This window comes from Canis lupus, chromosome X, assembly GCF_048164855.1.
Source record: "Canis lupus baileyi chromosome X, mCanLup2.hap1, whole genome shotgun sequence".
NCBI lineage: Eukaryota > Metazoa > Chordata > Mammalia > Carnivora > Canidae > Canis > Canis lupus.
In genome coordinates, this window is record NC_132876.1 from 84,810,380 (window position 1) to 84,831,823 (window position 21,444).

General features: G+C 42.8%; 1 protein-coding gene and 1 pseudogene across 1 annotated transcript in view; both read left to right on the plus strand.

Annotated features, from left to right (window-relative positions):
• SLC9A7 (solute carrier family 9 member A7) overlaps positions 1–21,444 on the plus strand; it is a 148,922-nt gene that overhangs the window by 120,558 nt on the left and 6,920 nt on the right. The window contains exons 15-16 of the mRNA XM_072815820.1: positions 4,475–4,557; positions 17,638–17,743. Coding sequence (XP_072671921.1) covers positions 4,475–4,557; positions 17,638–17,743 — 189 coding nt within the window. The remainder of the gene's footprint in view (positions 1–4,474; positions 4,558–17,637; positions 17,744–21,444) is intronic.
• LOC140627436 (eIF5-mimic protein 2 pseudogene) lies at positions 12,588–13,994 on the plus strand (annotated as a pseudogene).

A 21,444-nucleotide genomic window follows, 5' to 3' on the forward strand; every position in this document is an offset into this window, starting at 1 on the left:
TTGTTCTTTTGCTCTGCATTAGATTTCTAGGGCCACTGTAACAAACTCCCACCCACTCAGTAACTTCAAACACCAGTCTTACATTCTGTAGGTTAAAAGTTTGGTGGGCTCCGCTGGTTTCTTTGTTTTAAGGCCAAAATCAAGGTGTTGGTGGGGTTGGGCTCTGGGGGAGAACCAACCCACTGCCAGGCTCATTCAGATTGTTGCTAGCATTCAGTTATATAGCTGTAGGACTGAAGTCCTGTTTCCTTGCTGACCCTTGGCCCAGGGTCAAGCTCCCCTCCTAGAAGCACCTGCTATTTCTTGGTTTGTGGACTCCCTCTATCTTCAAAGTGAGCAACAGTGGGGCAAGTCCCTGTAACATGTTGAATCTTTCCTGCCTCTTCTTCCACTGCAACTCTCTCTTTTACCCTCTTCATCTACTTTTAAGGGCCTGTGCAATTGCAGCAGCCCTCCTGGAAAACCTTAAGTCCATCTACAAAACGCCTTTTGCCATGTCATGTAACATCAGGCTCCTGGGATTAGGTCAGAGAAATCTTTGTGGTGTGGGGAAGGGAAGTGTTTTGCTCCATCTCTGGAAAAAAAAAAAAAAAACATAAGCTGTTGTCATTACTGTAATGAAATTTTAGCTTTGAAAATTTCTTTTAACAATAAGAATGGGGATCCCTGGGTGGCGCAGTGGTTTGGCGCCTGCCTTTGGCCCAGGGCGCGATCCTGGAGACCCGGGATCGAATCCCACATCGGGCTCCCGGTGCATGGAGCCTGCTTATCCCTCTGCCTATGTCTCTGCCCCTCTCTCTCTCTCTCTCTCTCTATCATAAATAAATAAAAATTGAAAAAAAAATTAACAATAAGAATGGAATGAAATAATAACTCTGCCCATAAATCATTATTTATTAGTTCTAGCAAAAAGATTTCAAAAATAGGACCTTTTGTCACTCCTCAGTTCTTAAATTTGCTTTCTTTTACTTCATCACATTTGTCACCATATACGTCTGTCCGTGTGTCCTCCCCTCTGGAAACAGGCTCCTTGGGGGAGCAAGTGCTAGTCTCATGCCCCTTTGTGTTTCCAGCACCCAGCGTGGTGCCTGGCACACAGTAGATGTCTAGTGAATACAAAAAATAAATACACTCATTGTGATATCCTCGAAAAATGAGGATAGGAGCTAAGGGGTAGGAGAATTCGGGAGATGTTTAAGCAGCTAATAGATAAATAAGTTCTGGAGAGCTAGTGCACACCAAAGTGAATATAGTCAACAATACTCTTATTATAAACTACAAAGTTGCTACTATAGTAGGTCTTAATTGTTCTCACCAAAAAAAGAAATGATAACCATGTGATAGGATATAGATAGTAGCTCATGCTACCTTGGTAATCATACTGTAGTCAATAAATGTATCAAACCAACACACTGTACACTTTAAACTGACACAATGTTATATGTCAGTTAGATCTCAATTTAAACCTGCCCAGGGTCATACAGCGAGACAATGGCACAGCTAGGAGTAGAGTAAGGATCGAGACCCACAGTTTGTTGACAAAGCCTGTGATAGTCATACCTGTACCTCTTGGCATGCTCTGTTGCCTTTGAAACATTTCTAAGAGAAGCCAACCTTCTCTTGTATCCAGCCTCAAAAAATGAATACGGATCAGCCAGGTAGGTGTTGTAGGTGGGAGAAAGCTACCGTTGGAAAGGCTGTTCCAAGTTCTAAAAGCCCTGAGCTGAAGACATGGGGTGTAAGCCCTCCTGTGGGAATGCAGGTTTCGGGGAGGAGTGTGGTGAGAGAACAGGTCCCAGCTTTTTCTGTGGGCAGCACCTGAATGGAAATCCAAGGGTCTGCACGTAAGCCTGGGAAGGGGGCTGCGTCTTGTAGGATCAGCCTGCCCCCACACTGACCCCTGCTCAGCCCTATACTGCTAGGAGCAGGAAAGGGGCCCAAATCCCTTTGGGAAGCAGCTGTTGGTTATCTTCCTCTTCTGGGTCAGCTTAACAAATGAAACCCAATGAGTCCCATTCCACAGCCCCTTCCTGATTTCTCCAGAGTCCCCGTATGTGGATTTATCTCTGTTTTTCTTAACCTAGTCATACTTCTGGCACCATCTCATAAAATAAGAAGTTGCTTAACATCCCCGTTGTGAAGCTGCACTTTTTATTTGCTCCAAATTTATCCCTGGTCACCTTTCAGCATTGACATCATCTTGCAGCCTCTTATATTTCCCTTTATCTTATTTATGGCCTGCAGGCATGGCCCTTGGTCGCCTGTGAAGACCTTTTGTTTGCCTTTGAAAAGAAGCCTTTTGGGGCACCTGGGTGGCTCAGCGGTTGAGCCTCTGCCTTCGGCTCAGGTCATGATCCCAGGGTCCTGGGATGGAGTCCCACATCGGGCTCCCCATGGGGAGCCTGCTTCTCTCTCTGCCTGTGTCTCTGCCTCTCTCTCTGTGTCTCTCACGAATAAATAAATAAAATCTTTTTTTGAAAAAAAAGAAAAGAAACCTTTCCTTTGCTTTATGCATTGTAATGGTCCTTCTTGGGGCTTATCTAAGTCTCCTATAGAGGTGAGGTGGCAGGGCCTAAACTGTCCCAGGTGATGATAGCGCATTGTGGTTTGGCAGAGGTTAGGATGACAGGGTTGGGGTTGGTCATTTTTCTTGTTTTAGGGGAGGAGCAGATGCAACTGACATGGGGGGTACCTGTCTTGTGCCTGGTGGTTTATAGTATCCTTCTTGACGATGTATGTCACCAGGGTAGTTTTTTCTTTAATAAGCTTCTATGGGCACTTAGAACCACGAGCTTAGAGCCTATCCCTTTGTAATGAACCATTTAATTTTTCCATGAAGGTATCTGCCCCTCAGAATGCTCACCTGTGACTTTAACACTCAGTCGTGGGGCATTCGGAACCCCCCCCTCGCATTGTCATTAGGCCAGCAATTGATTACCTGAAGGAGTGATCATGACCTGCAAATAGAGACATTTCTGTGCCTTCTTTCTTCCACACGATTTCTAAAAATGCGAAATACAGTTGGTCCCTGGGAACTCTTTCTCTCTCTCTCTTCTCTTTTTTTTTTAAATTTCCTCATCCATAGAAGGGCCCATTTAAACAAGCCATGTCCGCATCTGTCACTAAACATTCTTCAGATACCATAGGAACTCTGTTTTTAAAAATAACCTTTGTTATTGGAAACATGAGAAATTGAAACAGTGCTTGCTAATTTCCCTCCCATTACTTGTTCCTACACTCAAGCCTTTCAGAGATCTCTGATGGATCCATGCTATCTCAGTTACAGATGGAGCGAACGCCCACTGCAATGTAGAACTCCTTGTAATAGTGGCTCATTTTGCATTTGGCTCTTGTCAGTGGCACCTCACTTGCAGAGCTGCCTCTCCCTGGAGCATTCAAGGGAGAGGCAACTGCTTGTGCTTCCCAAGCAGTCTGTACTTTCGGAGCTGGTCACCTGACAACTCAGAATTCCAACAGTGCCCTTCAATCACCACAGCCAGTCCACTCTTTAATATTAACTGTGCTGCTTACAATATTTGTACAGAGCCTATTTCCCAAGCCTCCAAATGAATGTTAGATTTTGAAAGTCATTTTGCAAATTAAATGACAGGGACATTTGAGTTGGAAAAGGATGAGAGGAGTAACCGCTTGAGGGCAGCTAAAATACCAGAAATGCGGGGCACCTGGGTAGCAGAGTGGGCTGGGCAGCTCAAGTCCTAATCTCAGGGTCTTGAGATCAAGCCCCACATTGGGCTCTGCACTCAGCGTGGAGTCTGCTTGAGATTCTACCCCCCCTCCCACTCCCTCTGCCCCTCCTGCTCATATGTGCTCATGCCCTCTGTCTCTGTCTCTCTCTCAATAATTAAATCCTTAAAATAACAGAAATGCTAGTTCTGGCCCCATTTTCCCTGCTCACTGCCCCCATCTTACTAAAGCTCTCAGGGTGTCAAGTTGCCGTACCACCTGGAATGCAATGTAGGTGCCTTAGTAAGGGCCATCAAGAATCCTAGGCGGATCGTCAGGGAATGACCAAGAGCATGACTTCCCCAGGCCAGCTTTGCGGAGGCCTGGAAAACTGGTTTTATGGAAGCTCTCTTTAATATTCCCTATAGATTAGTTTTGGCCTGTTAGGATCTATACTATGTTAGTGTAATTAATCTACTAAAAGGCACTTTGAGGAAACTTACAATAAGAACGCCAAAAGAAATTTTGTACTGCACTGAGTTGAGCTGCCCACAGATGTATCCCAGGCTTTTTACCTTGGGGGTTGATTTGTCTGCCTTTTGGATTTATCCACTTTCTCTCAAGATATTACCTCTCAGCATATCTGCAACTTTAGTGATACAGGATGTATGTCTCTGAGCTCTAAATCTCTAAAAGTTATGGTTAAAAAAGAAGCTTCCCTCCCCTCCCTGCACACCCCATTTCAATCCCTTTACTGCAACTAAGCATCTGTCTTCTTGTTTGTTCCTAGGATGGACCAGATTCTGCCAGAGGAAACCGGACAAAGCAGGAGAGTGCGTGGCTCTTCCGGCTGTGGTACAGCTTTGACCATAAGTATCCTTTAGTGGCTTCCTTATATTTGTGAAACATTGATGATGAAATTCTCTTGTTGTCAGTGAACAACTTCTGATAAGTAAGTAAAGATGTGTGCTTGGTACAGGGATAGTCAGTCCTCTCTTGGTCCACATGCAAGATTATTCAACCACAGGTAGTCCTGGAAAGAATCTCTTTGGCCAAGAGTGTTTGTACATTATTAGGGTAGCTAACCCACAGCTTGCTAGATTCAATGTGGCTCTTCAGAACTGTATGTCCAAGGGAAATAAGCCTATGTAGGTGAATTAGTTAAAATTACACAATGAACCATACTGTGGTCAGGAAGGGTAGTAGAACTTGAACAGTTAATTCATATTGGTAATTCAATATGGCCTAACTAAGATAATTCCTATTGGCCTAACCAAGTCTGGACAAGTCTGATCTATGCCTTAACTGGGCCACATGCAGAACAGACTCTGTTCTAGTAGATTCACTTGTTCTCAGGTGAAAATTAAAAATCAAAAAGTTAAACTTCCATAATTTAAGTTGATATAGTGATCAAATGGGTAGGTAGTTCATATACAGTCTTTGGAAACTTTAAAAATGTTAAAAAATTTTTTATTAAAGTGTAAGATAAATATAGAAAAGTACACAAATCTTAGATGCTCAATGGATTATCACAAAATAAACATACTCATTGAATACCAAGAAGGTAAAAAACCAAAGTATTCAGTTATTCTCATGCCATAACCCAGTTACTACCCCTTCTCCCTAGATGTAACCAAACTCCTGACCTCTAGCAACACCTAGTAATTTTACCTGTTTTTTGAACTTTGTGTGAATGGGACTACAGAATATATATTTTTTAGTGTCTGGTTTATTTGGCTTGACATCATTTGTGTGACACATCCATGTTGCCATGTGTAGTTCTAGTTCATCCATTTTCATTGCTGTATAATATTTCATTATGTGAATATACCATAGGGATCCCTGGGTGGCTCAGTGCTTTAGCGCCTGCCTTTGGTCCAGGGCACAATCCTGGAGTCCCAGGATCGAGTCTCACGTCGGGCTCCCAGCATGGAGCCTGCTTCTCCCTCCTCCTGTGTCTCTGCCTCTCTCTTTCTCTCTCTATGTCTATCATAAATAAATAAATCTTTAAAAAAATGTGAATATACCATAATTTAATTATCATTGATTGTTGATGAACATGTAGATTGTTTCTAATTTGGAGCTAGTATGACATTTTTGTACGTGTCTTTTGGTGCATGTGTATATACATTTTGTTGGGAATATACCCAGGAATGAAACATGCATAGATTCAACTTTAGAAGGTAGTGCAAAACAGTTTTACAAAATGGTGGTACCACTTTATGCACACCTCTAGTGTATGACAATTCTGGTTGCTCTACGTCATCACTGACCATTGGTGTTGCCAGTCTTCTGAATTGTAGCCATTCTATTGGGTTTATAGTGGTATTTTATTGTGGTTTTAATTTTCACTTATCTGATGACTGATAAGGCTGAGCATCTTTCCATATATTTACTGGCCATTGGTATGTTTCTTTATGAAGTACCTGTTCAAGTCTCTTGCCCATTTTTCTTTTCTTTTTTTAAATATTTTATTTATTTATTCATGAGAGACACAGAGAAAGAGGCAGAGACACAGGCAGAGGGAGAAGCAGGCTCCATGCAGGGAGCCTGACACGGGACTCAATCCTGGGTCTCCAGGATCACTCCCTGGGCCGAAGGCAGCGCTAAACCACTGAGCCACCCGAGCTGCCCTCTTGCCCATTTTTCAATTGGGTTGTCTGCCTTTACTATTTTGTAAGCATTCATTAGGTATTCTGGCTATATGAGTATTTTGCTAATTATTTGTGATAAAAATATCATCTCTCCTTGTGACTTGCCTTTTCACTTTTACATAGAATCTCTTGATAAACAAAAGGTCTTAATCCAATTTATTGATCTTTTCTGGATAGTAGTTTTGTGTCCTCTTATAAAAATCTTTGTCTATCCCAAACTCATGAAGCCAGTTTCCTCTTATCTTCTAGAAACTTTATTATTTATCTTCTGTGCATCTATTTTTTTTTTTACTGAGTGCTGGACATGGGTAGTGGAAAAGTGTAGAGATCATTTGAGATGCTCTGGCTGAGGCTATTGTCCTTCAGAGCTAATTAACTTGTTTCTGGTCAGTGGCTAGGCTAGGGGCATTAGCAATTCCAGGTCACCATAACCCAATCAGGAATGAGGGTGACTTGAAGCTGGGAGTCATTTCCCGTGAAGATTAGTCTGTTCTCTGTTGTGGTTTTTTTTCTAGGATTCTAAAGTAGAGCCTAAGGTGTTTACGTACCATCTTCTTCAGAAGGATGGGACTCCAGTTTTCATCAGATTCACTCTATCTTCTACAGCAACATATACGTGTAAAGAGAAAGTATCTGTTAACTGAAAATTTCATATTCTCTTCTGTTATCCCCAAAGTTGAGAAATCCTGTTCTACTGGGAAAAGCAGATGATATTATGAACTTATAGAAAATTTCAAAGAAAATACAGGCCACAATTTAAAACTTCATTAATAACATCCTTTTAATCAAAAGTCAAAGGCGGGATCCCTGGGTGGCGCAGCGGTTTGGCGCCTGCCTTTGGCCCAGGGCGCGATCCTGGAGACCCGGGATCGAATCCCACGTTGGGCTCCCGGTGCATGGAGCCTGCTTCTCCCTCTGCCTGTGTCTCTGCTTCTCTCTCTCTCTGTGACTATCATAAATAAATAAAAATTAAAAAAAAAAGTCAAAGGCTTGGAGGGGGAGGTAAACTTTACTATGTAAATAATAGTTTGGGGATGACAGAAGGCAACATTAACGAAGCCTGAAGACCAGATAAAACATTTTCTATGTTCATATGAGACTAATATCTATCATGTACAGAGAACTTTTAAAATTCTATAATAAAAAGGTTCACAAAATATTTTAAAATTAATAGGCAATTAACAGAAAGAGAAAAAACAAATTACTAAAAAATACATAGTAATCAAGAAAGCTAATAGAAGAAGCTAATTTTGTCATGCATTAGACTGAAAAAAAAATCCTCAAGGGGTGCCTGGGTAGCTCAGTGGTTGAGCATCTGCCTTTGGCTCAGGTCGTGGCCCAGGGTCCTGGGATCAAGTCCCACATCAGGCTCCCCATAGGGAGCCTGCTTCTCCTTCAACCTATGTCTCTGCCTCTCTCTGTGTCTCTTATGAATAAATATAAGATATTTTTTTAAAAAAAGATTCACTCTATCTTTGTGAGTCTGACAGATCCTCTGCCCAACTTCTCAGGTGCCTTTTGGGGAAATGTGGCTCACCAAATGCCAGGCTCACCTCTTGGGCTTCTTCCTCCAGATTCTGGCCCTCTTTGCTGCCATGGCAGCATTCTGATGCCATTAAGCAGACGATTTTGTGGTGTTTTATTTTGCCCAGATTTTCTAGTTGTTTTCAGTGGAAATGATGACTCAAATTACCTTGTTTGCTATTAACTGAAATAGAACCCCCAGAGACTTTTAAAAGCCATATGTACTTTGTCTACATTGTAATTCAGATTGCATGTTACTCCCTGGGCTTGGAAATGATGTAGAGAAAATTGGAGAGAGTTCACAGAAGACTGACAAAATGCTAAAGTGATAAGAAATTTATTCTTATGGGCATTCAGTACTCCAGTTTCAATAATGGATAGATTGTTCAGACACAAAAGGAAATAAGGAAACATTGGATTTGAACTACATTTTAGACCAAGTGGATCTAAAAGATATACAGAACTTTGCATCCAACTGCAGCAGAATACACATTCTTCTCAAGTACACATGGAACATTCTCCAGGAAAGATCATAAAACCAGTCTTAGCAAATTTAAGAAGATTGAAATTATATCAAAGATCTTTCCCAACCACAATGGTATGAAGCTAAGAAAACTGGAAAGTTCACAAATGTGTGGACATTCAACCGCATGCTCCCGAACAACCAGTGGATCAATGAAGAAATCAGAAGGGGAATCAGAAAATATCTTGAGACAAATAAAAATAGTAAAACAGCATACCAAAACTTATGAGATGCAGTGAAACAGTTCTAAAAGGGAAGCTTATAGTGATAAGTGCCTATGTTCAGAAGAAAGGAAGATCTCAAATAAACAACCTAACTTTATACCTCAAGGAACTAGAAAAAGAAGAACAAACTAAGCCAGAAGTTAGCAGAAGGAAGGAAATAACAAAGGTCAGAGCAGAAATAAAGAAAAGAGACTGGAAAAACAATAGAAAAGATAAACGAAACAGAGTTGTTTTATTGAAAAGATAAACAGAATTGACAAACTTTTAGTTAGACTAAGAAAAAAAGAGGACTCAAGTAAATAAAATAAAAAATGGAAGAGGAGACATTACAAATGATACCAAATAAATACAAGGGGTCATAAGAGACTTCTAGGAACAATTCTACACTAAAAATTGGATAACTTTGAAAAAATGGATAAATTTCTAGAAACATGCAACTTACCAAGACTGAATGAAGAAGAAATAGAAAATCTGAATAGATCAGTAACAAGCAAGAGATTGAATCAGTAATCAAAAAACTCCTAACAAGGGTGCCTGGGTGGCTCAGTTCGTTAAACATCTACCTTTGGCTCAGGTCATGATCTCGGGGTCCTAGGATCAAGCCCCACATTGGGCTCCCTGCTCAGCAAGGAGTCTTCTTATCCCTCTCCCTCGGCCCCTCTCCTCTCCTCTCCTCTCCCTGCTTGTGCTCTCTCCCTTTCAAATTAAAAAAAAAAATCCCAACAGAGAAAAGCCCAGAATCAAATGGCTTCACTGGTGAATTCCACCAAACATTTAAGGAATTAACACCTTCTCAAACTCTTCCAAAGAACTGAAGAGGCAGGAACATTCCCAGACTCATTTTATGAGGCCTACTTTGCCCTGATATCAAAGTCCAAGGACACTACAAGAAAAGAAATTTACAGGCCAGTGTCCCTGATGAGCATAGATGTAAAAAATCCTCAACAAAATACTAAAAGAATTCAATGGCATATTAAAAGGATCATACACCATGAACAAATGGGATTTATCCCTGAAATGCAAGTGTGGTCCAACATGAGTAAATCAATAAATGTGATATACCATATTAACAAAACAAAAAATAAAAATTATATGATTATCTCAGCAGGTGCAGAAAAGGCATTTTTTAGAGAGGGAGTAGGGGCAGAGGGAGAGGGAAAGAGAAACTCTTAAGCAGGCTCCACACTGGGATGCAGGGCTTGATCTCACGACTCTGAGATCATGACCTAAACCAAAATCAAGAGTCAGATGCTTAACTGACTGAGCCACCCAGGTGCCCCCAGAAAACGCAATTTGACAGAATCCAACATCATTTCATGATTTTAAAAAATACCCCAATTAAAAAATAGGCAAAGGACCTGAATAAACATTTTTCCAGAGAAGACATATACTTGGCTGACTGACCCATGGAACATTCTCAACATCATTCATCATCAGGGAAATACAAATCAAAACCATAATGAGATCTCACCTCATATCTATGAGGTTAGCTGTTATCAAAATGTCAAAAGATAACAAGTGTTAGGAGGATGTGGAGAAATGGAAACCCTTATATACTGTTGGTGGTATGTAAAATGGTGCAGCCACTGTGAGAAACAGTACGGAGGTTCCTCATCCTCATCTCAAAGAGATATCTGCACTCCCATGTTCATAGCAGCATTATTCACAGTAATGAAGATATGGAAACAACCTAAGCATCCCCTCAGTGCATGAATGAATAAAGATGTGTGTGAGCATGTGTATATAGTAGAATATTATTCAGCCTTAAAAATGAAGGAAATTCAGCTATTTGGGACAACATGGCTAAAACTGGAGGACATTATGCTATGAAATAAACCAAGCACAGAAAGAAAAACACTGCATGATCTTACCTCCGGGTGGAATCTATAAAAGTCAAACTCATAGTAACAGAGAGTAGAATGGTGGTTGCCAGGGGCTGGGGAGTGGAGGGAATGGAGAGATGCTGGTCAGAGGGTAGAAACTTTCAGTTATAAGATGTATAAGTTCTGAAAACCTAAGTTCTGGAAACCTAACGTACAATATTGTGACTATAGTTAATAATCTGTAGTGTATGCTAGAAATTCTCTAAGGGGGTAGATCTTAAGTGTTTGTACCATGCACACAAGAAAATGGTAACTGTGAAATGATGAATATGTTAATCAGCTTGATTGTGGTAATTATTTCACAGTATACACATATCTGAACATCTCATACCTCTAATACACGCAGTTGTTGTTTGTTAGTCATACTTCAGTGAAGTTGTGTGGGGAAGAAATTGACTCTTTGAAGAGCAACAGGAGTGATCTCTAAAGTCATGGAGTGTAAATTTTAGTCACTAGGATTTCTGCTTGTTCAGTTTGGAGGAGAGGCACTAAGAACAGAAGCAGGCACAAAGTGTCTGAAGAATTAGATGAGGAAGGTGCCCATGATTCATTCTATAGCTCCATAGATGGTCAAATAAGAAAATGTGAGCTTTGACTACATCCAGGGTTCAGCTGGATGGAAATGATCCCCACAGGCCAGCAAGAGCAAGTGTGGTACCTCCTTCACTGAAAAAGCCTGAAAATGGAATAGATGGACTTCCAATTTAAGATGAGAGGCTCAGCTCACACATATAGCTCCCTTGTATTCCCAGGGCTCATTGAAATCACAGGAGAGATATTTTGGACTACTTGCAAGACCAAACATAGAGGGAATTGTAGGAGAGACAACTATAGCCCAAGACCAAAGTGAGACTTGAGCCAGTTTGTCTAGTCATTTATTAAAGAATGTTGTTAGTAACAGCTGCAACAAGCACTTCCTGTGTCAACTGATCAACTGGTAGCTGTTAATTTTCTCTTCAGGCCATAGCTCTCTAAAGAAAGTGGAGATAATATCTGGGGAGAGCTTGATAGAAAAACAGATCTTGAGGCCACCAAAGATTTTTCTCCCTAGAGTAATACCCCCCAACTCAACTTCAGCATGGTCAGATTCCCCACCTGCTTGATGAACTGAATAAAGACCTAGGAGGGCATGCCAAAGTAATTAATTCCTATATATGTACATATATTTTTAAAGTAAATTCTATGCCCAACACAGGGCTCTAACTCATGACCCTGAGATCAAGAGTTGTATGCTCTACCAACTGAGCCAGCCTGGTGCCCCACTAAATAGTTATTTTTAAATTTTTCTAATAAAAGCCCTAGAGTTGAAAGGCTTTTTCAGTCATGATATAAGAACAGGTCATTAGAAAAATGAGCAACCAAACAAGAAGAAAGTCTTGGAAATTAAAAATAAAGTTTCTAAAATGAATCCCAAAATGTAATGGATAGTTTAATTATGTGGTAGAGACCAAACTGTTGATCTGGAAGATGAAGTTGAGAATAAAAGAATCTGTAAGAATTGGAGCAGAGTTAGAGATGTGCGAGAGAAGAGTTTTGAGATGTAGAGGTCAGAGCCAGATGGCCCAGAGTCCTTTAACAGAACCTAAAAGGAAAAGATAGAGACTGCGGAGGAAAAGAAGAACCAAAAAAGTAGTGGAAGAAAAACAATCCCTTGGTAGAGGAAAGGTTCCAGTCTCCAGAGTGCAAGGGCCCCTGGTATGAGTAGCATGAATAGACACATTGGAGCATTCCATAACTAAGAAGGAAAAGCAGGACTCTTCAAGGCTTCCAAAGAGAAAAACTGGCAGCCTTTAAAGAGAAAGAATCAGATGTGGCATTAGCAAAACTGGATGTTAGAATACCATCTAGCATTGTCAGAGTTCTAGGATGAAAAGAAAAAGTCTGAGCCTAGAATTCTGCACCCCAGCTGAGTAGGTGGGAAAAGGAAGGTGGCTTTCAGATATGCAAGAGTTGAGAAAGTTTAACACTGTGCTCTCTAAGAATGGGAGGAAAAACCAACAACAGCATACAGATTAAATAAAACCAAAATCAGCTCCATCTAAGCGGACAACATTGAAGATGTAGCGATTTTTTATAATCCAGAAGTGAACAAGATCAAAACAAAATTAGAAGAAGAGCAGAGGAGACACCGCCGCAGTTGCCACCACATGGGGGATTTCTGGCTCTTTTCTCTTCGCCTTAAATTCGGGTGTCTTTTATGAATAATCAAAAGCAGCAAAAGCCAACGCTATCAGGCCAGCGTTTTAAAACCAGAAAAAGAGATGAAAAAGAGAGGTTTGACCCTACTCAGTTTCAAGACTGTATTATTCAAGGCTTAACTGAAACTGGTACTGATTTGGAAGCAGTAGCAAAGTTTCTTGATGCTTCTGGAGCAAAACTTGATTACCGCCGATATGCAGAAACACTCTGACATTCTGGTGGCCGGCGGAATGCTGGCCCCAGGGGGTACACTGGCAGATGACATGATGCGTACAGATGTCTGTGTGTTCGCAGCACAAGAAGACCTAGAGACCATGCAAGCATTTGCTCAGGTTTTTAACAAGTTAATCAGGCGCTACAAATACCTGGAGAAAGGTTTTGAAGATGAAGTAAAAAAGCTGCTGCTGTTCTTAAAGGGTTTTTCAGAGTCGGAGAGGAACAAGCTGGCTATGTTGACTGGTGTTCTTCTGGCTAATGGAACACTTAATGCATCCATTCTTAATAGCCTTTATAATGAGAATTTGGTTAAAGAAGGGGTTTCAGCAGCTTTTGCTGTAAAGCTCTTTAAATCATGGATAAATGAAAAAGATATCAATGCAGTAGCTGCAAGTCTTCGGAAAGTCAGCATGGATAACAGACTGATGGAACTTTTTCCTGCCAATAAACAAAGCGTTGAACACTTCACAAAGTATTTTACTGAGGCAGGCTTGAAAGAACTTTCAGAATATGTTCGGAATCAACAAACCATAGGAGCTCGAAAGAACTCCAGAAAGAACTTCAAGAACAGATGTCCTGTGGTGATCCATTTAAGGATATAATTTTGTATGTCAAGGAGGAGATGAAAAAAAACAACATCCCAGAAACCGTTGTCATTGGAATAGTCTGGTCCAGCGTAATGAGCACCGTGGAATGGAACAAAAAGGAGGAGCTTGTAGCAGAGCAAGCCATCAAGCACTTGAAGCAATACAGCCCTCTACTTGCTGCCTTTACTACTCAAGGTCAGTCTGAGCTGACTCTGTTATTGAAGATTCAGGAGAATTGCTATGACAACATTCATTTCATGAAAGCCTTCCAGAAAATAGTGATGCTTTTTTATAAAGCTGAAGTCCTGAGTGAAGAGCCCATTCTGAAGTGGTATAAAGATGCACATGTTGCCAAGGGGAAAAGCGTCTTCCTTGAGCAAATGAAAAAGTTTGTAGAGTGGCTCAAAAATGCTGAAGAAGAATCTGAGTCTGAAGCTGAAGAAGGTGACTGAATTTTGAAACTACACCCTCAGTAAAGCAAACAGGAGTTGTAGATAAAATGTCATGTCTCATGTGTCCTGGTTCTTACATCTTCCTACCTCCCTATATCAAGCATGATATAAGGGCTTTCATGGCAAATTTTATTTTAACTGTTTCTATGGTTTCTGGAAATGTTGGGTTTAGTTTCTAAAACCATGTTTTAAGTAGCTACAGGAGCTATAGATTTGAATCTAATGTTGCATTAGTCTTTTCAGTTATCTTCTACCTCCTATATTTTCTACTGTAATAATGTAATTTAAGGCCTTCCACAATGAACAGTTCACTTTATTCCCTGGGTTTTCTTTTTTTTTTTTTTTTTTTTTTTAATTTTTTTTTAAATTTTTATTTATTTATGATAGTCACAGAGAGAGAGAGAGAGAGAGAGGCAGAGACACAGGCAGAGGGAGAAGCAGGCTCCATGCACCGGGAGCCCGATGTGGGATTCGATCCCGGGTCTCCAGGATCGCGCCCTGGGCCAAAGGCAGGCACCAAACCGCTGCGCCACCCAGGGATCCCCCCTGGGTTTTCTATATAAACAGTTTTCAAGATATGATTTGGTTAAAAATAATTTGTTACAAAAATTCTGTTTGCAAATTAAACTGTAAAAGTATCAAAAAAAAATTAAAAGAAGATCCTGGGGGCACCTGGGTGGCTCAGCGGTTGAGCGTCTGCCTTTGGCTCAGGTCATGATCCCAGGGTTCCGGGATCGGGTCCTGCATCGGGCTTCCTGCATGGAGCCTTGTTTCTCCCTCTGCCTGTGTCTCTGTCTCTCATGAATAATAAAATCTTAAAAAAAAAAGATCCTGTATTTACCAAGACACTCAAGTGTTCTCACTAACGAAGTTTAAATGACACTTTTTACATTTCCTTTAATAGTGTTCTAACCACAGGGTACCTGGGTGGCTTAGTCGGTTAAGTGTCCACCTCATTTTTCTTTTTATTTAAGTAGGCTCCTCACCCCACACAGGGCCTGAATTCACAACCCTGAGATCAAGACCTCAGCTGAGATCAAGAATTAGACGCTTAACCAACTGAGCCACTCAGACACCTAGTGTCTAACTCTTGATTTCAGCTCAGGGCATGGAGCCTTCTTTAAAAAAAATAGTGTTCTGGGCAGCCCGGGTGGCTCAGTGGTTTAGCGCTGCCTTTGGCCCAGGGCGTGATCCCGGGGTCCCGGGATCGAGTCCCATGTCAGGCTCCCTGCATGGAGCCTGCTTCTCCCTCTGCCTGTGGCTCTGCCTCTCTCTCTCTCTCTCTCTGTGTCTCTCATGAATAAATAAATAAAATCTTTTTTAAAAAATAGTGTTCTAGGGATCCCTGGGTGGCGCAGCAGTTTGGCGCCTGCCTTTGGCCCAGGGCGCGATCCTGGAGACCCGGGATCGAATCCCACATCGGGCTCCCGGTGCATGGAGCCTGCTTCTCCCTCTGCCTGTGTCTCTGCCTCTCTCTCTCTCTCTGTGACTATCATAAATAAATTTAAAAAAAAAAATAGTGTTCTAACTACTCTGCTCGGTTACAGTGAATAATATTCATATAATAATATTATTACAAATGCTATTTAGTGGCTTTTAACATTTAGACTCAACCCATAGACAAAATATAGAAGATTTACTTATTAGTTATAAAATAGAATACAAATGTTATTTATCTGCAGTATGAAATTAATTATAATAGATATTAGGAAAAACTTGAAAAGGCAGGAGTATAAACGAACTAAAGATACCATCCTGCATAGGAGGGAATTAAAAGCCTCTGACTAAAGTTTATAAATCAAGAAATAGGAGAAAAAATGTATTCTAGTGGTGTACACACCGCCCTCCCCCCCCACACACGCAGTGGAATACTATCCAGTCATAAAAAAGAATGAAATCTTGCCATTTGTGACAACATGGATGGATCTTGAAGCTAGCATGCTAAGTGAAATAAATCAGAGAAAAACAAATGCTATATTGATTTCACTTATATGTGGAATCTATAAAAACAAAGCAAAACAAACAAAATCCAGATTCATAGATACAGAGAACAGATTGGTGATCACCAGAGGGGAAGGAGGTTGGTGGAGTAAAATGGATGAAGGGGATCAATAAATACAAACTTCCAGTTATAAAATAAATAAATCATGGGGATATAAGGTACAGCATGGGGTATATAGTCAATAACATTATATTAATTTTATGTGGTGACAGGTGGTAACTAATTTGTTGAGGTGATCATTTTGCAATGGATACAAAGGCCAAATCACTACGTTGTAACACCTGAAACTAAAATAACGCTGAATGTCTGTTATACCTCAGTTAAAAAAAAAAAAAGGTAACGGTAATTACTAGAGCAACTGAATGGGACAGAGACCTGATATTTCATTTTTGCCCTTTGAAGAATTTACATATTTAAAATCTGTATGTAAATAGATTTTTTTTCTCTACTAAGAAGTTGTTAGAGGGCCTTTTGTGTTTGTGAGAACTTGTCTTTGAACCACCCAAGGCAGGGCACCAAAAGGTAGCCTTGGGGGTCCCCTGTGCCTCTGTTTGTATTAGCCCTACAAATCCAGTGCTGTCAGCTCTGCAGCTGGACTTAAAGTAGCCGAGAGGCCTACAGGGGCCAATCCCAGAAATGTGGTCAGAGGACAGTGGTGAAAGGGGGTTTGTTCTGTTTGTATAGAATTTTGGCAGAGCCCCCACCTTCCCCTTTGTTGAGTAATTCCCTACTAGAAGTATACCCCAGTGTCTTCCTTCTATCTCCTCCCAGAGAGGCCTGTTCTCTCTTGTGCTGCTGTAAATATTGTAAATACGGTGCTCAAAGCAGTCATCCTCTTAGGCACAGATGGCTCTGATGCCTTCTCACCTTCCTTCCAATTCTCTTGGCCATTCCTGCCTTGGAGGGTAGCCATGTGAGTCTCTGCCTTCTCCATACTGTGGGGGCTGTGGGTCTCAGAAATGATCCAGGCTCAATCCTATTGTGATGAGTGCCTCACGGTCCTTCCAACACAAGGTCATGCATCTGACGGCATAGTAGCCACAAACTGACAAATCCTGAGCTCTCCATACAACAGCTGACCTTTGTGTCAGAGTAGTGGTCTCAACTGAGGGTAGGTTTGCTTCTCAGAGGACATTCGGCAGTGTCCGGAGACCTTTTTGTTGTCACACCTGGGAGAGGGGTTGGGGGTGCTACTGGCATCTAGCAGGTAGAGGCCAGGGATATTGCTGGACATCCTACAATGTGGGATGGTCCCCTATGACAAAGAAGGACCTGGCACCAAATGTTAGTAGTGTCAAGGTTGAGAAACTGATATGCTGTCTCCTGTTTCCAAGGCGTGAGCTGGTTGTGTGTCCACAGCTGGAATGCTGGATGAAACCAAAATTCTCGTTCAGCATAACAGACGAATGGAGAAAGATGCTCTAATTAATTTAATATTCTTTTTGCCTGAAAATTGGGAACCGCCAACCTGAGAGTTTATAGGAAACGCTTACAGGGATGGTTTAATCTTCGATTCAGACTGTTGCAGACCCCAAGTATTTTCTGGATGGTACTGGTAAAATGAGGGAAAAGAGGCATCCTTTTTTTGTAGGTAGAAGGCCAGATGATTTACTCTTGGGGATTTCTAAACATGTTTTGTTGGGTGTGTGTTTTCTTTGCAGACATTTTTCCTTAATTATCTTTCAAAAGTTACTTGAAGCCCATCCTCACACACAGTGGCCCCCCATTAACTACCACGCTCCCAGCCTGGTGTGGCCTGCTTGCTCGGTGTCTGACCAGTCCTCAGGTGTATGACGTAAGTACAGCATGTCAGGGCTGTATTCCTGCTCACCGTGCCAGGGTAGTGTCTTTCCCAGAAAGACAAAACCTGTTGCACTCAAGCCTCCAAATCCACAGGTTTTGCCTCTCTAAATAAGATGATTAGAAACGTCCAACTTACATATGTTTATCTATTTTGCACCGTAACAGAAAAACCTTTTACCTGGGCTGTGGGGCCCCATAACACCCGCAGCTGTGGTGTAGTAGAAGGGACACTGGATTTGGAATCAGAACACTAGATTCAAACCCAAGCCCTGAGCCATTTAAGCGTTTTGTGCTTTAGTTTTCTTATCTGTAAAATGGGCCTAGTTGCACAGGGTGATGGTGAGATTAAAGGGCAAGGCACAGGAAAACACTGTGAACCACAAAGTGTTTGGCAAACATGAGGATTCTTTTTGTAAATGCTTTATTTGCATTGATGTGGTCAAGTCCTTTCTGTTTTCAGATTCGGACTTGGCACAGTGTGAAAAGAAGATCCACACTAGTGGATGTCTGAGCTCTGGGGCTGACTCATGAGCTCCTTGTATGGGTGCTAGGCAGAGGGATGGAGAGAACAAACAGCTACCCACATAGAAGGACTAGAGGAGAGGAAAGACCCTTCTTCCTCTCTCTCCTCTGCCATCCTAACCATCCGGTCACAAACACAACCATCATACCCTAGGAGAGAAGATTTCCTTAAGTTTGTGTAGAGCTTTACAGCTCACAAAGGCCAAGTTTCTTCTCTCAGCCATACCGTAAATAAGCACGTGCTACGGTGTTACAGAGGAAGAAAGTGCCAAGGTCCCAGGATCAGTAATTGGCAGAGCTGAGACCCTAATGCAGGTTTCAGAGAATTTGTAAGTAACCTGCAATTTACTTGATTAGTGTTGAGAAAGCAGAATGTAAACACCAGATCTGAGCGAGAAGGACCTGGACCAGGTAAGTTCTAATGGGGTGGGGCAGCAGGCTTGGGAACCATTGTTTGCACTTGGGTGCTACAGAGGGGCAGGGGACACAGCTGGGCAGAGTGCGCTGGGCCAGAGGGGAACAGTGGCCTGGCATGCTATGGGGCAGCCTCATCAGAGATGGGGCGACTAGGTCAAGAAGCAAGAATCCCTCCATATTGCCACTACTGCCTTGGGCTGGGGTCCTAACCAGAGTCTCAGTCAGTTCCAGACACAGCGAGGCTTGCAGTGGTTAGGAGAGTGGAAACACGGGGTCTTCGGAAAATTAATTGAGGAAGCCAAAGGAGGGAGAGTGGAGGGGCCCCCTGCAGGGTTTTGAGCCCTGTCAGGGTCTCTGGCCAGGCCTCCCTCGCGGTTGTTTAACACACTGTTGTTCTCACCCATCACCTAGAGGGTGTTTGTACTTTTGGTTTAGTTGGGTGATATTGAAGACGTTCACCATTTACACGAACTCTACACCACTCAGGATTCACATCCACCTAGAAAGCAGTGTGTTTCCATTCATGAAAGTGACCTCTGTTTATTTAAAATGGGCACATTCCTGCGACACATGTGTTTGCAGGGTCATTCTACAGTATTTTCCCAGCAGTCTTCAGTGGACAGCTAGTTACATAATTGTACAAACCTCCAGCTTAAAACTTTTGTGGAAATTGTCATCTAGAGTTCGAGGAAGTGGATTGGTTTCATCATCTCCATATCACGTTCATTGGATTGGTTTCATCATCTGCGTATTATGTTCATTAAGCTCTGATTTGGAAATCCCTGTCCCCTGGGCTTTGCCATGTCCTTGTTTCGGGTACTATTTGTCCACGCTTGTGAGTTTTGTAATGGAATGGGTCAACATCCAATCTTGTTTTCCCCTGTCGGTGAATTTTAGCCCTGCTTCCCACTGCCAGGGGTCAGCGTGGGCCACACTGGGGCTGGTGTCTGGGGGTGCATCTGTCTGTGCAGCTGTAGGGGGCGTGGCTACATTCACAGCATCTCCCTGCATACAATGACTTCACATTCCTCTCTGTCCTGCGTTCCAGGAGAGTCTCCCGCTGAAAATGGGGAGCTAAGAGCCCTGGCAGCAGTATTTTGACAGAGATGAATGAAAATCTTACTTAGCGCTCATCCGCACGGGAGAAATGGAACATGCTAAAATGGGGAACATGAACTCATTTGTCGTTAAGAAAACTGTCGCAGGACGAATGGAGCTTCAGGACTTTCCAAACACTGGTGGAGAGGAGGAATTTAGGGAGTTTGGAGTGAGTTTTGGAATTACGCTCTGAGTGGAGGGTTCTTACTTAGTTGCACGTTTGCACCCTGCCTCATTCCAGTGAGGATTTGAGGCAGCCAGCAAGAAGCGTTTTGTGCTTGCCAGTCAAAAAAAGCCAGAGCATTGGTTCTGTGGCGTCACATTGTAGAGGGTGGAGAAGGCGACATCACTGAGAAGCCATGCAGAAAACAGACCTGCGCTTGTGACCAGTGAGTGCACACACACAGGCTGGGGCGGGAGAAGGGGGTCAGCAGACCCATGAGTCCTCCCTGGGCCGGTGCATTTAACAGGCACTCTGCTGCACCTGCTATGACTTCAGCACCACGAGGAAGGGTACCAAGAAGAGGAGGCGGTCACCAGGCTTTGCTGGTTTCTCACCTAGATGGGGATGCAAGTGTGATGGGGAGAATATGCCCGTGGCCTTGGGCAGTGTGACTGGCGGGGCCAGGGGAGGGGAGGTGGAGGGCAGGAGACTATCAAGGAGGCAGGTTCTGTGTCCTGCACCAAGGACAACCTGCCGTCTAAAGGATGCAGGACTTCAGATGCACTTTGAAGAGTACATGGGAAATAGACCAAGAGCAGTTTACCTGGAGCCTTTTGAAACCCTGCCTGCCGAGCATAAGAGCAGCTCACCATGTTTGACAGATGTGCAGTGGGGGCAGCAGAGGAGCGAACTGCCCCCCGCCCCCTGCTGCAGCCGGTTTTGCTGGTTAAATCCTTTGGAGGGTGAAGGGTTGTGCTGGCCCCGTGCTGCTTCCCAAGCTCTCCCCAATGACCTGGTAGTTTCAAGAGGTTGCCACTCGGCTAACACCTGCCTTGCCCAGGCTTGGCCATTTCGCTGTAACTTCAGCTTAGCATGAGATGCCGAGGTGGGCCTCTTCCTGACCCAGCTGATTTTTTCCATCCTTGATGTGGGCCAAACCAGTCCAGAGGCAGCGTAAATCCCAACTCTACTTCCTACCAGCTGGACAACCCGGGGCAAATTTCATAGGTCCTCTTAGGTCCTCAGGTTTTCTCCGTCTGACATGAGTGTTCCCTGCCCTTCACAGGCAGAGAGGGGCAAGGATCAGGTGAGAGCTCATGTGGCCTGAAATACATGTTCAAGGAACGGTGCCTGTCCTCTCCACGTCTCACCGCATCTACACAAGGGCTTCCCATCAGGGGTTCTTCTTTGGAGACAGGAAGGAAAACCTCATTATGCTTTGTCCCCTTCTGTCAGTTGCTGACAAGGACAAAGTAGTTCAGATATAAACCAAGTGGGTTTCAGGTGATTTGTGTAGGGCAGGAGGCCCACTCAGAAGACCAGCCCAGAGAAGAGAGGGACCCAAAACCTATTTGCAAGTTGGCGATGACCTTACCCCTCCTTTCCTTGTGGGTCGGGAAGCCAACAACCCAGGCTGGCCTTTTGTCACTAACCCCAAGCTGTTGAGCATTGAAAATCGGAACTGCTTCCTGGGATTCAGAGCCGTGGTTGGG